Source organism: Ylistrum balloti, unplaced genomic scaffold (genome assembly GCF_031769215.1).
Source record: "Ylistrum balloti isolate Yb309-2 unplaced genomic scaffold, AGI_CSIRO_Ybal_v1 Utg370332, whole genome shotgun sequence".
In the NCBI taxonomy this organism is placed as follows: Eukaryota; Metazoa; Mollusca; class Bivalvia; order Pectinida; family Pectinidae; genus Ylistrum; species Ylistrum balloti.
Genome location: NW_026782241.1, coordinates 254,755 through 271,081, shown reverse-complemented (window position 1 = coordinate 271,081; position 16,327 = coordinate 254,755). Strand labels below are relative to the sequence as shown.

Sequence of the window (16,327 nt, the reverse complement as noted above, 5' to 3'; positions counted from 1 at the left end):
AGTCTTGAAAACAGGCAAGTCAAGATGCAGGTTCACCAGTCAGTTTCCTTATACAAAAAAGTTTTCTTTAAAGAGACTAAATGGTTGGAATTTGGTTTTTTCCCCCATGTGTTTGATTTCGGGCAAGCATTCTAATACTCAAAATTAAACTCTTCACAAAAATATAACACTCTCTGAGAGAAATTGATAAAGATTATCACCTTCATATGACTTTTCGGATCCTCATTTTTACTTGATATTTTGATATTGTTTCATATGTATAACTCTGTAATTAGCCAAAACTTAATTTGCCAGCTATATATGTTTCAATTCTTACTTTGTAATATTACCTCTTGTTTCACTTTATATGCGTGACAGAGCAAAATAAATGAATTTGAATTAATCTGAATCTAAAATTGCATGTGCAAAGACATTGTTTACACTTTACAAACAAAAAGATCTGAATTAGTGTCGCTCCCATTTTATTTTAGTTTCTTGATATTGTTAATAAAATGGTTATGCAAACTTTAAAATATTATAATTATCAGAAAACACACAGATATTTACATGTGATAATACTTTTTATAAGAAATGAATATCTAACCATTTAATCCCTTTAATATTTCAAATTTTTCTATACCAATTCCCTGGATTATGACATCTGGACAGCTGTACAGAGTTAACTTTTCCCTTTAATGAAATCAGCTCAATAACTAAAAGGCCTAGACCATAACATTTGACTAAAAAAGGTTTCTTCAACAAAGTCGATTTGAAGTTTGTAGAAAGAAATAACTTTGATTTATATTGAAGGTCGCTGGAATCGAATTTGTTAAAACCTTTAAATTTTTTTTTTCTTCCCGATAACAAGGTTTATCCATATTCAATGTCACAGCGATCAAGTAGGTTTAAGATCTTCAAATGAAATATTCTGATTAACCAAAAGGTCTAAGGTCATGACATCTTGAAGACTTCGGAGAAGAAACCTGACAAAGATTGTGAGAAAAATAACCTTTAACATTCAATACCACAGGGATGAATACATTAAACATTAAAATAACTTCTCATTAAGACAAAGGTTACCCGACATTTTGATGTTTCCAACACACCTGACTTACAGCTGGCAGTTTGATTCAATTCAGACATATAAAATCAAATCATAAGACTTGTACAGGGTCTATACTTTGAAGATAAGATCAGAAGCTACAACTAAGAGGAACTGTACAAGTTGATGGCTACAATGCTGCATAAACTCCTTTACTTTATATCAAAGAGATTATCACATGGTTTGATTTTTTACTCAGTGCGGTTTGTGGTTCTCAGGTAAAGATATGATATGTGTGCATTAATCCCTTCCCCGGGTAGTGTGTGTGTTAATATTTTGGTATTTTCTTGATTTTCTCAGGTGAAGATCTGAGGTGTGTGGTTTGATCCCCATCCATACTGGTATGAGTTTCTCAGGTGAAGATCTGAGGTGTGTGGTTTGATCCCCATCCATACTGGTATGAGTTTCTCAGGTGAAGATCTAAGGTGTGTGGTTTGATCCCCATCCATACTGGTATGAGTTTCTCAGGTGAAGATCTGAGGTGTGTGGTTTGATCCCCATCCATACTGGTATGAGTTTCTCAGGTGAAGATCTGAGGTGTGTGGTTTGATCCCCATCCATACTGGTATGAGTTTCTCAGGTGAAGATCTGAGGTGTGTGGTTTAATCCCTACCTATGGTAGTTCGTGTTTCTCAGGTGAAGATCTGAGGTGTGTGGTTCGATCCCTACCTTGGGTGGCTTGTGTTTCTCAGGTGAAGATCTGAGGTGTGTGTTTCAATCCCTACCCATACTGGTTTGTGTTTCTCATGTGAAGATATAAGGTGTGCGATTCAATTCCTACTCATACTGGTTTGTGTTTCTCAGGTGAAGATCTGAGGTGTGTGTTTCAATCCCTACCCATACTGGTTTGTGTTTCTCAGGTGAAGATCTGAGGTGTGGTGGTTCAATCCCTACCCATACTGGTTTGTGTTTTTCATGTGAAGATACAAGGTGTGTGTTTGATCACTACCTGGGGTGATTTTAACTTCTTGAGAAGTACAAATCACCCCAGGACCATTCCTTGTTGAGGTTGTATCCTTCATCAAGACACCTTACCCAAATCACTGCAATAATCCCAGCAAAATAAAACCATTTTCAATAAAGAATTTTAAATTGCTGTACACTTATTTCCATGACTAACTTTAGATTGATCTTTATTGTGGCTAAATCTTGAAAATATTACTCCGAAGAGAAGATTGGCAAATAATTTCTATGGAGTTCAGAATCCATTGGCCAAGAACATAATGTAAAATTAAAGCTGGTGGCTCCCCATGACATAAATGCACAATAAACTTTGAAGAATCTATGATACTTTGATCCATTAGCAAAAGGACTTCAATAACATAAAAACACATTAAGCGAGTAGTAGTTTTATCAAGTCGTGTGACCTTTGACCAATAACCTACCTGTAATGGACGATGCATGTTGTACAGCTGTAATATAAGATGTGTGTTGTACTGCATGTTGTACAGCTGTAATATAAGATGTGTGTTGTACAGATGTAATATAACGTGTGTTGTACAGCTGTAATATATGTGTTGAACAGCTGTGATATAAGATGTGTGTTGTATAGATGTAATATAAGATGTGTGTTGTACAGCTGTAATATAAGATGTGTGTTGTACAGCTGTAATATAAGATGTGTGTTGTACAGCTGTAATATAAGATGTGTGTTGTACAGCTGTAATATAAGATGTGTGTTGTACAGCTGTAATATAAAATGTGTGTTGTACAGCTGTAATATAAGATGTGTTTTGTACAGCTGTAATATAAGATGTGTGTTGTATAGCTGTAATATAAGATGTGTGTTGTACAGCTATAATATAATACATAATATAAAAAAAGAACACCATGAAATTACATCTTAGTCACCAAAATGAGGCTAGTTTTATTTTGTATACAATCAACAATTTGTATAAATATAACAATTTATAACAAGTTAATAATTATAAATGAAAAAGTATCCAAATCATTTGACACTTGGTCTGGCCAATGTCTGTACATTACTCAGATGATCCAAAATAAAAGCAGATACATATTATAATTGTGATCTTAAATACCAATTACATTCAGCCAAATTCTGGCATAAAAATAGAGTATTGGGCAATACTAACATAGTTCATGTCTTAATGAAGCATACATTCATAAAATTTTGCTCAGATTTTTTTTAAAAGAAAAGACTCACATTCTGTGGAAAAGCCACTTGATTACAAAGTATTTGGGGGGAAAAAAACCCAGAAACCTCAAAAAGATCTTAATTTATCTGTCGTAAATCAATTTTTATCATGGCTATTAGAGGATTTTTTTCCAAATTTTGATTAATCTGTAATATTTCATTATTATACAGTAGCATCACATGATTACACACATGTTAACACATGTTAACCACAATTAACTGAAGTCTGGTAAACCTTGAGAAATCTATCAGCATTTTTCAAAAAGAGACTTGAAAGATCATATTGATTTTAGAATTACCCTATATTTATGTTTGCATCAATTAAGACAGAACAATTGCACTACAATGAAAATTATGTATGAAAATAGCCGGGACAAACTTAAGAATAATTTGACATTTTTAAACAGATGAATGATTGACAGAAACCTTTGGTTTAATTGTATTTCAGATACAAATAAGACAATAAAGTAGCCACTAATTTGGTACTTGACAATGCCTATAGTAAAACACTTACAATGTACATATATGTTACAAAAAACCCACAAGCAAGCTACATATTACAACTAGATTACCACAGGGCAAAACACTATATGCCTGCCCCCCTCCAAAAAATTATTGTACTGAAATAAATATAAATACAGAAAAAAAAGTTAAAATGTCACAGAAAAAGCACAGTATCATGTCATTATAATCATACTGAAGAAGTTTGAAGAAAGGTGTTAAACTGAGGGAGAAGTTTATAAAGCTGGTAATAACAAAGGGCTACTACTCTTCCAAAACCTTTTATATTTTTAACTCACCAATAATTTATATTGGGCTCACAGTTGCTGTACATAAATTACATCACTACAGTTGCTATTACCGGTATATTTAGACATTCATTTTAAAATCATTAAATATTTCCTTCGAGTTGGTAAGTAAATATGTAAATACATATAGACAGAGGAGTTTCATAAGCTCTGTCAAAACAAGTTAGAAAGTTCTATGTTGAGTGAAGGTCTGATGGCTACACTTAGAAAGCAGAGATTACTTGCGAAAATTAAGAACAATAGCAAAATATTTCCCTTTAACATTTGCACACTTTGGAGATAAAATGATGACCAGTTCATTAAGCTAACCATCCTTATTACAGAAATTATGAACCAGGGAACTATAGCATCTATTGCATAACAATTATTTCACTTTTGTGTTCAATAATTTACACTCACTTAATATATTATTACTCTTCTTTACTATGAATTTAAACTCATAATCATCAACATGCTGGAAGATGAATCATTATGAATATTACTTTTTGTAACAGTAATTAATGAGTGAAATGAAAGTAGTCTCCATCATAGCAGAGTTGACACAATACCAATTTGAATACTGTGTATTAATACAGATACAGCACCTGAGTAGAGATGTAAAATACTGAATATTCCCAAATTAGCCATCAAAGCTTCTTAGTGTCAGGTAATATTGTAGATGTCTATGGAATGGATTTATCAATTCTTTGACAACACCTGGAGGGTAGTTCATTCCAATCATATATGTAAGATGTCCTTTTCTGGAACTCATTCATACACAATTTACCAGTATTTTGCAAATTTTGCTTAAATGCTCGCATCTGCATATTACTGTGTTTGTGCGTAACAAGATATAGATTATTACACCCTCTAGAGATATATTCCGTATCAAACCTCGGATCATGTTGACGAAGGATATCTAGGGACCCAAGCCAAGCACCTACAGACACATCTTCATTGTTGAAAAGTTTAAGTATTTTTGAATTTGAAGCAATGTAATGGACCAGATCACTAGATAAAATATAGCCTCCACCTAGAGCATAAGGTAAATATCTGTCGCAAAGTTTCCATTCACTTTCCGGCCATTTCCCCTTCTTTTTAACAGATGCACGTCCATCAAAAAATCCCCAGTAAAGCTTTTTCTTAGGTTTTAATTTTAATTCTGATTTTAGTTTTTTAATTTGAACAAATGTATCTTCATCAACTTTTAAAAGGAACTTAAAATCTATTTTACTATCTAACCATTTAAACGATTCTAACATTTTCTTTGTTAAAGCTACAAAAGAATCATTTAACTTTAAAAGTACAAGGTCATTGTGAAGTAAATTTTCTCTCTCCAGCTCCTTTTTCTGGTCTAAGCTAACATTTCCATATCCTATCATAAACCGTAAGATTGAATCCTTTCCTAAATCATTGCCCCAAGTTTCACGCACAACATCCCTTTGTCTAGCATTCCCAGGAGCAGATGGGATGATAACAGCCAGGAAAACAGATATTTCTCGTCTTGGGGACAGCATATTCCCACTCCAGTAGGCTTCATTCTGAGCTTCTTTCAAGGTTTCATGAGCAACAGCATATGTTCGATCCTCACATGGCATATGGCAGAAAGATAAGAACATGAGTGCACTAAAGGACAGGAATATCCCACCAATCAGAATGGTCACAGCATGTTTGTTCAACTTTCTCTCAAGTCTCTGTGCACCTGAACTTCTCATATTTGTAGATTTTGTAGATGTTTTCTGAAACTCTTTCTTTACATTTCCTATTACTGGAACTTTCTAGACCATTATTGTGTAATTTGATTACAAATATTTGCTATTTGTCTCCTGAATGATGGCTGAAGAGTCCTGTTCTAAGCAACATTATCACAACCTTGTCAGAGTAATCATTCCAAGTCTACCTGTGGAAGAGTAAGAAGTCAAGGCAATAAGTTACTATTGTATCCCAATGTGCAAAATTTTGTTTACACCAATTTACTTCATATTATATCCCTTGATAGTAATTCCATCCTCTTGTTACTAGAAATTAAAGTCTCACTTTTGCAATTTATTTTGATTTTAAATTTTCAATTACATTAACATATAAATGTTTGATAGGACATCACTAGAGTCCCAAATATGAAGTTGGAGTGCCAGACTGAATAGAACATATGACTGATATTAATGCAAAGGCTGCATTGAAGTTGGACATATATAACATTGAAAGGCTAGACTGGTTTTGAACATGTAGGAATGAGTAATGACAACTACCCTGCCACTGGTGGGGTTTGAACTAGTGACCTCTAACTCAAAATGGACACTCTACCACCAGATAAGAGGAAAATTTACACTAGCCATGTCTAATAAAGTGACATATTCTCTCAAGTTCTACACATGTACTGTTATATCAATTTAATGGGACAGTCATGTTTGGAGTTGTCTCAGCTTCATACATATACACTACAGTACTACTAAACTTTGATGCTTTTGTCGTGCCTGACAGTTACGTGAAATGAAGCACTTAACGTTTAATAATTAAATAAAAATGTTGGACAACAAACGATATACAGGGATAGTCTTATCAGCTGCAAAGTTTCCAACGATCAGAGAAAACTTTAGAAATGGATTTTTTTTCATAGGGACCTGATGAATACTAAAATTAACGGTTACTATCTACATGAAGATAGACCTAACATGTCCATGGTCTATTCAGAAAGTTACTACATGTCTACCTACCAAAACGTGTATTCATCGGACAAGGGAGGTTCTTATGATTACTTCTGTTAAAGCACAACCTGTTACAGCTGTCGTTGAAGATGAATGAGATGGTTGTACGTGTTACTGCAACTGTCATTAGATTTTGGACAAACACACGTTTTTCTGTCATATGGCGTTATCAAAATAACAATAGGTCTAGATAATTTACCTTTAGTTTCAGTTTAACGTTGCAGAGTTCACGGTACACTATACAAACAGGAAGACAGCGTCAGTCGCACGCTTGTAATATATAAGTTAGGAACAGGCGACTGTAAACCGGAATTTACAGAAGATACATTATAATTAATTAAAACCCAATACTCAGTATGCTCGTTACACCGAAGATCCAATACTCCGAAAATTGATGATTGTATGTAGATGTATTTAGAAAAGACAATCTAGCACCAAAGTTGTGAAAAATCAAGCTTTTTTCTCATGACACAAGAGGTGAACCTGAACCTGATCATACTAGAAGTTAACGTGTAGTAGAATCTATAGTCCGAAAGATTCTTTCTCTCTACCTCGATTTTATTATTTTTTTTTATTACTTTTCTCCCGCATATTTACAACATCCGCCACTATGCTGATCGCTATAACATCTGGCAGAGTGAAAACGATGGCAGTAACCCAGAAGATCACAATGACCCTTGCAGGGGTCGCTAAAATTTGGTGGTTTTACATACGGAGGAATTCTGACTATCTGATCTGACCAGAGACGTATATATCTCTGATCTGACAATATTTGTCTTAAGAATTATATATTACGGATGTGTTAAGTGGTGCGTTTCTTTAGTAATCGGCTTATCTTAAATTTGTTATGCTGTTATAATGAACAGACAATATAATAAAGGGCCGATTAAACTAATTACATCTTTACACAGTAAAAAGTGACACATACTCGACGGTATTCTATTTAAATATGTTACTTCTGAATTCTTTCTCCATCTCGCTTTCTCCATCCCTCTTCCTCTTTCTTTCTCTGTCTCTCCCTCCCTCTGTGTGTTCGTGTGTGTGGGAGAGGGGTGGGGGTGTCTTTATATTCTATCAACATAACATTTCAAAATAATTATAACACACCAGAAATATCATCGGACATTCATGAACTTGACCAAGAATATCTAAGTAAATCTCCAACACACGTCAAGATCAGCGTAGAGATTGCATATCAGTTTTAAGTGTGTGCTACGGTTGAATATTATCTACACCACCTCTTCCATTCAGCTGCTGGTGTCTCTTTGATATTTTGCAACACCGAAAGAATATTCCAACAGAAAATATTAATAAAAGTAAAAAATCAAGTGGCAGCGGTGGGATTCGAACCCACGCCTCCGAAGAGACTGGTGCCTTAAACCAGCGCCTTAGACCGCTCGGCCACGCTACCTTCATGTCATAGAGGGTTCAAAATAATTGATAGTAGACTTTTTGGGTCAATATTCCAGTCGACTCAAGCTCAACATACGCAACAGGAACACCACAAAAATGACTTTACCAACTTCTGCTCTGCTAACCGTGTTGCAAGTTTCCGACAGTAGTGAGTATATCTTTAAAAAGGCAGAGCGATTGAATATGCGCTTGCATAGTTGTCTGGATGAGAAGTAGGTGATAGTGGAGACGTCTGACAGTTCATGGGTTGTGCCAACAGGGACCTGATCATGAGAAATACACCCCTGAGAATACGTTTCTGGATTTATAACATACTATTAATGTTAAAAATGTGCAACTAATTTAATATGAACACATATCTCTTATCACAGGGGCGGAAGAATTGGGACAACATTATCAGATAAATGGCCCGGTTGGTAGGTCTATGCCGTGTGCACGTGCATTTGAGGGAATGTTGCTGCTTTGAGTAAGCAGTTAGCTACCCAAAATCAGAGACGTATATATATATATATACGTCTCTGCCAAAATGCATGATAATTTGAAATAGAACTCAAAATTCTTTCAAATGTATGTTACAGAAAATGGCGTCATCATTTTAATATGGCACATTAGCCAATGTGTCACTTTCTATATTTGCATAAGAAATATTAAACTCCGTTATCTAACTTTGTAATATAATGACAATTTATACCACTGACTTTGTTTTCCATTGACTACATCTTTATAGTCACATGAGCATTTAGTGCAAATGTCCAAAGTGAGCAGAAATTTTCATTTATTCTATTTTTAGCCACAATATTAGGTGTAAACAACAGAGGTGATAAACTGAAGTTTGTGACTTTTAAAAAAAGTGAGAGACTGAATGATTCACTGTTTGGGTAAAAATTTACAATTTTGCACTAAGGACTTGGATAAAGATTCAGTTCTAAGTCCATGGTTGCATTTATTATTTGGCCATGCCTCAAATATGACATCCTGGATTAGTGCAAATGTTTATAGAAACTGTTTCTATATCAAATGATCCTGCATTTGGGTAGCTAATTGATCACTCAAAGCAGTAACTATCCCTCAAATGCACAAGTATTACCACTTTTTGGTGTTGTGCCAAACCTGTTTAAAATGGCTATTTACAGTTTACACAAAATAACATTTATCAAGAAGGAGATTCTTAAAAAAATCAGCTGTGGTTTATTAAGATTATGTAAAAGTAATAGTAACTTTCAAAATTGGCCAAGCTGGTACATGATTGCACATATTTAAGATTTTGGTGAATCTGACAAAGTTTGCTAAAGGTAAATGAACTTCACATCAAATTGATAATAATCCTAAAAATGGGCAAAGGTACAGGATAGGATATATTTATATCTGGGTGAATCTGACAAAGTTTGCAGCAGAACTGACCTTGATTTTCCTTTGAAGTCACATGGGCCAGATTAATTGAGATACACATACAATTTTTTTTATATATTTAGTTGACGGGTTTCTTCGATGAAGCATGAGAAAGTTTGTATACAGAAATGACCTTGACCCATAGTCAAGGTTACTGGTATCAAATGTCCAGAAAAGGATTCAGGAATCACAGATGAATAATGTCAGGCTTGCTTGTTCTTGAAATGGGTTTAAATTTATTAGATTTTGATGCACTTTGTGTATTTGTGAAAAGAATTGAATATCTTGGGTGAATGAAACAGGATCGTTAGGCCTCTTGTATTCTCAACGAAAGAACGGACAACATTGAAAGGAATGTTTTCTGATGAATTTTACCTTTTAATTGGTTTTTCTATACTGAAGTAATGTTCTTGTTATACATTCCAATAATTTATGGCAATTAACATTTTTAAAGGTATCATTTTTATCAAAATCCTCTAAAGTATGTTTTGTTTCGGCAGTTTTCCCAACAGGTGGATTTGCTCATAGTTTGGGACTAGAAGCAGCTGTACGACAGAAAATATTACAGACACAAGGTATATGTATTTCATTACAAACTATACTCTTTTGTTGAAATGACTACTGTATATATATCTTCTGTATATATTCCAGGTGCCACATGTTTACTTATATATACGTTTAGATACCTATGTCAGTTGTTGACTGTATTACCATGTCATTTGTTGGCATGGACATCAAGCTCACCATCAAGATGGATCTTCCAGTTGACATCTTTAACTGTTTTGTCATGTCATTGAACATTGTCATAGGCATATTGTCAGACATGTGTAATAATACTGTTGTGATATGTAAGTAACGTGTTGATGACATTACACAATTGGTTTTGTAACAAAAATTGTTCCGTCCATATCAGCATTAGTCTGTCTTAAAAGCAAAAATGATTTTGAATATTTTCACTTATTTTGAGATATAGGGACTAATTAGACAATATGAACTTTACATTTGTTCAATGATATGTCATTTGCTTAATGGCTCATGACATGTCAAATTATTGAACTTATCTACTGGCTCATGATGTGTCAAATTATTGAACTTATCTACTGGCCCATGATGTGTCAAATTATTGAACTTATCTACTGGCTCATGACATGTTAAATTATTGAACTTATCTGCTGCCTCATGACATGTCAAATTATTGAACTAATCTTCTGGCTCATGACATATTGAATTATTGAACTTATCTACTGGCTCATGACATATCAAATTATTGAACTTGTCTACTGGCTCATGACTTGTCAAATTATTGAACTTATCTACTGGCTCATGACATGTCAAATTATTGAACTTATCTACTGGCTCATGACATGTCAAATTATTGAACTTATCTACTGACTCATGACATGTCAAATTATTGAACTTTTCTACTGGCTCATGACATGTCAAATTATTGAACTTGTCTGCTGGCTCATGACATATTAAATCATCGACTGATCTACTGGCTCATGATATAACTACTGAACTTGTCTAATAAATTTCACATTATATTGAAACTTATGTTAGATCTTCAATATAAAGTATTGCTTATAAACAAATATCATGTTATGCTAAACTCAAGCCTATCTCTGTCTTTACAGGAGAGATTAAAGATTACATTATGTGTTCTTTGGAAAACTCAGGTAAGTTAACATGTGGTAATACATTCATATTATATATCATGGTGAAAAATTAAAAGCAAATATTTTATTGAAGAATATCTTGTGCCCTGAATCCTTTTTATTTTTACTTGTTTTGATAATATGTCTTAATTGACTGATTTTTCAATATAATTTATGTCTCATTTAAGTAATCTGTAAATATTCTTCTTGATAATTATGATTCTTTAATGCTTAGATTTTGTTTTTATAATTGAAGTAAAGCAATTATCTTGAATTTCAATTGTATAGGATCATTTTGCCTACCATTTGTGAGAGAGGCTCATGATGCATGCTGGGATAGTGAGAAGTTGGTAGAGCTGGACAATTTGTGTGAAGCCTGCACTACGAACCATGTGGCTAACAGGGCCAGTGTTAGGCAGGTAAATTATGTGGTATTTACAAGTCATGGTATTTAGAAGATGTGTATTTAGATAGGTAGAAAGTAAAAGACTGGAAAAGGAAAGGGGGCATGTTTGCTCGTGAGGAAGTCTGGAAAAGTGTTAGAGGCATTAGCCTGCATCAATTACATTTTACTTACTGCCATTAATCTGTAACAGGATCATTATGGTGTATTGTATGATGTTTAGTTTTAGATTTCAGTTGAAATACAGGACTATCTCCTTTCTATAAGTATAGATTTTAGTTATTTGACAGCGGTTATGAAACAAGTTATCCAAATTGGACTGATATCTGTTGTTGGCCAGAATGGATGTGTGTGAGGGGTATTACTGTAGGAATAAATCAAACCCAGTGGTATCACCCATCGCCTGTCTGTCATTCATTGACATTTTCTTAAAAACACTACTAGTTATGAATGACTAGTGGATTTTGATCAAATTTGGTTAGAAGCATACTTGAGGGAGGGGACTGACCCCCTGGGGCTTGAAGGGCAGGCAGAAAGGGGGAAATTTTGCAACATATTGAAAATCCCTTTTTTTGTGAAGAATGATTGGATTTTGACCAAATTTTGTATGAAGTATTTTTAGGCAAAGTGAACTTAATTTGTATGAACAGTTGATCCTGGCATCATAGGGCAAGAGCAGCAGAGCTCAATAGGGAAAATAGGAATGTGAGGATTCTGTCCCAATTTGGTTTGAAACATCCTAGGGTGAAAGGGAATCAATTTTGTATCAGTTGGGGGTATTCCCCCTTGGGACAGAAGGGGCGTGGCCAATAGGGGAAATAAAACAAACTCTGCAATATCCCTCACGCTTTGTAGGAATGTCAGAATTCTATCTCAATTTGATCTGAAGCGTCCTAAGGTAAAAGGAATCAATTAAAGAAAAGGGTGGTTCTTGGGCCTTAGGGGCAAGAGTGAAGAGGAATCAACATTGTATAGATGGTGGGTCTTAGCCATGAGGCAGGAGGGGCAGTATGTAATATGGGAAATCGAGCGAATTTGTTAAAAAGATCAGTGGGAAGGTGTGGATTCTATCCCAATCTGGTCTGAAGTATCCTTGGAGGAAGGAGAGTAAATTTTGTACACACATTGGGTCCCTTCTTCTGGATGGGAGGTGCAGGACAAAAATGGGAAATAAAACAAATTCTTAAAATTCCTTTCTTTGGTGAAGGAGACATTTGTAGAAATGGTTTCACTGACCCCCTGAGGGCAAAAGGGTGGGAGCCAATGAGGAAATAGATACAAACCTCAGGAATTATTTTTTCTTCAGTTTTGATAAAGAAATTACCGCAAGGCCTCTTTTTCTTATTTTAAATCAACACAGCTAACATAGAAAAATATACTGGATACAGAAGGACCACTTGATAGCTCTGACTGTACAAAACAAATTCTTATTGTATAACTTGCTTCACCTCCTGACTACAGGGAAGATCGCTGTTGGACACCAGTAGCCAGGCTTTCCGTGTAGAGCAGATTCTGGAGTTAAAGGGTTTGCTTGAGTACTGTCATCACCCGGTGGTGTTTGGCTTTGTGTGTGGAGCCATGGGTATTGATCAACTTACCACGCTTACCGCATATCTGTTCAACTCTCTACGCACTATTGTAGCTGCAGCTGTCAGACTAGATCAATTTGGAGCAATTCAGGTAGTGTACTTAAAATACAAAATATTCCTAGAACTACATGTATCAAAAGCTAAATACTGGCATCTTTTCTGAGAAAATCCTTACAAAAATAATTTTCTTAACAATACCTGGAATTTAAATCTGTCATACGGTCTTATTACCTATGATAAAAGTCATTTTGGATTTGTTCCCAAAACTTAACTGTGTCCTACCATGTTATTATGTATATAACTTAATTTTGTATTACAAACAAGATTTGTCAAAAAAATTCAGTTATTGATACTCTCATGATAGTGTGTATAAATCAGAATTTCAAAAGCTATGTGTTTTTAGGTCATCTGACCCGAAGGGTCCGATGACCTATAGTCATCATGCTTCGTCCGTCGTCGTCCGCCGTGCGCCGTGCGCCGTGCGCCGTCCGTAAATTTTCATTCAAACGACTTCTTCTCAAATACTAGAAGGTCTAGGGGGCTAATACTTGGCACAGAGGATACTGGCATGGAGCTCTACCAAGTTTGTTCAAATGAATGACCTTGACCCACTTTAAAGGTCACAGGGGTCAAATATGTTAAAATCTTTAAACAACTTCTTCTCATTAACCAAAAGGCTCAGAGTGTAGATATTGGGCCTGTGACATGCTGGGATGAAGGACTACCAAGTTTGTTCAAATGAATGACCTTGACCCACTTTAAAGGTCACAGGGGTCAAATATGTTAAAATCTTTAAACAACTTCTTCTCAATAACCAAAAGGCTCAGATTGCTGATATTGTGCCTGTGGCATGCTGGGATGAAGGGCTATCAAGTTTGTTTAAATGAATGACCTTGAACAACTTTCAAGGTCACAGGGGTCAAATATGTCAAAATCTTTAAATAACTTCTTCTCAAATACTAGAAGGCCTAGGGGGCTAATACTTGGCCCATAGCATGTTGGCATGGAGCCCTACAAAGTTTGTTCAAATGAATGACCTTGGCCCACTTCCAAGGTCACAGGGGTCAAATATGTTAAAATATACAAAGGACTTCATCTCAATAAGCAAAAGTCTATGAGTGCCGATATTGGGTCTGTAGCATGCTGGGAGGAAAGGCTACCAAGTTTATTTAAATGAATGACCTTGAACAACTTTCAAGGTCGCAGGGGTCAAATATGTCAAAATCTTTAAATAACTTCTTCTCAAATACTAGAAGGCCTAGGGGGCTAATACTTGGCCCATAGCATGCTGGCATGGAGCCCTACAAAGTTTGTTCAAATGAATGACCTTGGCCCACTTCCAAGGTCACAGGGGTCAAATATGTTAAAATATACAAAGGACTTCATCTCAATAAGCAAAAGTCTATGAGTGCCGATATTGGGTCTGTAGCATGCTGGGAGGAAAGGCTACCAAGTTTATTTAAATGAATGACCTTGAACAACTTTCAAGGTCGCAGGGGTCAAATATGTCAAAATCTTTAAATAACTTCTTCTCAAATACTAGAAGGCCTAGGGGGCTAATACTTGGCCCATAGCATGCTGGCATGGAGCCCTACAAAGTTTGTTCAAATGAATGACCTTGGCCCACTTTCAAGGTCACAGGGGTCAAATATGTTAAAATATACAAAGGACTTCATCTCAATAAGCAAAAGTCTATGAGTGCCGATATTGGGTCTGTAGCATGCTGGGAGGAAAGGCTACCAAGTTTATTCAAATGAATGACCTCAACCCACTTTCAAGGTCACAGGGGTCAAATATGTTAAAATATACAAACGACTTCTTCTCAACAAGCAAAAGTCCATGAGTGCTGATATTGGGCCTGTAAGATGCTTGGAGGAGAGGCTACCAAGTTTGTTCAAATGAATGACCTCAACCCACTTTCTAGGTTTGGCTTGCTTTTTGTCAGATGACCGTTAAGGCCCATGGGCCTCTTGTTTTAAGTAATAGTGTTGAGTACTTTGTAGATACAGATACATAGATTTATGAATTTATTTCAGGCACAAGTTGTACAATCGGAACTGCAGTCAAGAATTCAGGAAATCCTTGAGAGGTAAAAATTATTGTCAGACTTTTTATAAATAAAACATCAGATGAAGCAAAAATATATATAAATGTCAAACATCTCTCCAGAAAGGTTTAAATAAAATAAAAAAAGATATTGAAAAATGTGAAGTTAAAAAGAATCAAATAAAGGAAAATGCTGTTATACTATTTTCAGCATTTGACACAATTATGGTAATTTTGAGGTTAATGTGTCTAGAATTGACAATTTCACTTCAATAGGAAAATGCTTACCTGTGTCACAGTACCTTTGGACTTGAAAATTTCAAAAAGTATAGAGATTTTTCTGAAGATGTATCATATTTCATTCACAGGCACAGAAATCGTAGCACAGATGACGCCTGCCTTCTGAATCCCCTGGTGGATGTTTTCCAGAATACACATGATATCATGTTTTCCAAACTCTTCTACAGCTGATCCCAACATATCAAACATTCCACACATTATATATAACTGGATCAAGGTATATAAATAATCAAGAAATCAAATCAAACTTTACAGCAAGCTGTGATGTTGTTTCATCAGATACAAGAATATTGTGATACTACTGTAAGACATCATATCTAAAGACAATTTGAAGATTATAATATTTTTGTATTAAATATTTTTGTAAGTTTACAGTTTTCAATGCTGTTTTTTTTTATTGGCGAGGATACATATAGGATCTTAAAAGAGTTTTCATTTCATATGAGATTATATGAAACAAGTCCTACATGTTTTTATGAATGTAAGCCTTTGCAAGAAAAAGTTGAAATTTTGAGGTGAATTTCATAAGACTTAACATAAAATGAAATCAAATTGAAGATATTCTTTTCACATAACACAGAAAAGTTACCTTTTCACAGTTTTTTTAAGTGAAAATATGGAGGACTAAATCAAATACCGTCATTTCTACAGGAGAAGTAGGATTTTGAAGAATTTTCTGTTTCTCCTCTTCAATTGTTTCAAATATCTAGGCAGTTTCCTGCTCACGAAACTGGTGTAAATTTATACTTCAGTCACTTTTGATGGTTCTTGTTTTGTTAATTAATTTATGTATTAAATGCCAT

General features: G+C 34.9%; 2 protein-coding genes and 1 non-coding gene across 3 annotated transcripts; 1 reads left to right on the top strand and 2 right to left on the bottom strand.

Moving 5' to 3' along the window:
* Nucleotides 1–3,032: 3,032 nt before the first annotated feature.
* Nucleotides 3,033–6,985, bottom strand: LOC132553538 (beta-1,3-galactosyltransferase 6-like). Its single transcript, XM_060217786.1, has 2 exons — nt 6,929–6,985; nt 3,033–5,924 (listed from the first exon to the last, which is right to left on the bottom strand). The coding sequence occupies exon 2, from the start codon at nt 5,737–5,739 to the stop codon at nt 4,708–4,710; it is 1,032 nt and encodes a 343-aa protein (XP_060073769.1). The 5' UTR covers nt 5,740–5,924; nt 6,929–6,985; the 3' UTR covers nt 3,033–4,707.
* Nucleotides 6,986–8,058: 1,073 nt separating this feature from the next.
* Trnal-aag (transfer RNA leucine (anticodon AAG)) lies at nt 8,059–8,140 on the bottom strand. Its single transcript has one exon. It is a non-coding gene; the product is annotated as a tRNA-Leu (tRNA).
* Nucleotides 8,141–8,198: 58 nt separating this feature from the next.
* Nucleotides 8,199–15,896, top strand: LOC132553539 (uncharacterized). Its single transcript, XM_060217787.1, has 7 exons — nt 8,199–8,290; nt 10,032–10,106; nt 11,166–11,207; nt 11,475–11,605; nt 13,051–13,269; nt 15,215–15,267; nt 15,593–15,896. Exons 1-7 carry the CDS (start codon nt 8,239–8,241, stop codon nt 15,693–15,695), a joined length of 675 nt encoding a protein of 224 aa, XP_060073770.1. The 5' UTR covers nt 8,199–8,238; the 3' UTR covers nt 15,696–15,896.
* Nucleotides 15,897–16,327: the final 431 nt, after the last annotated feature.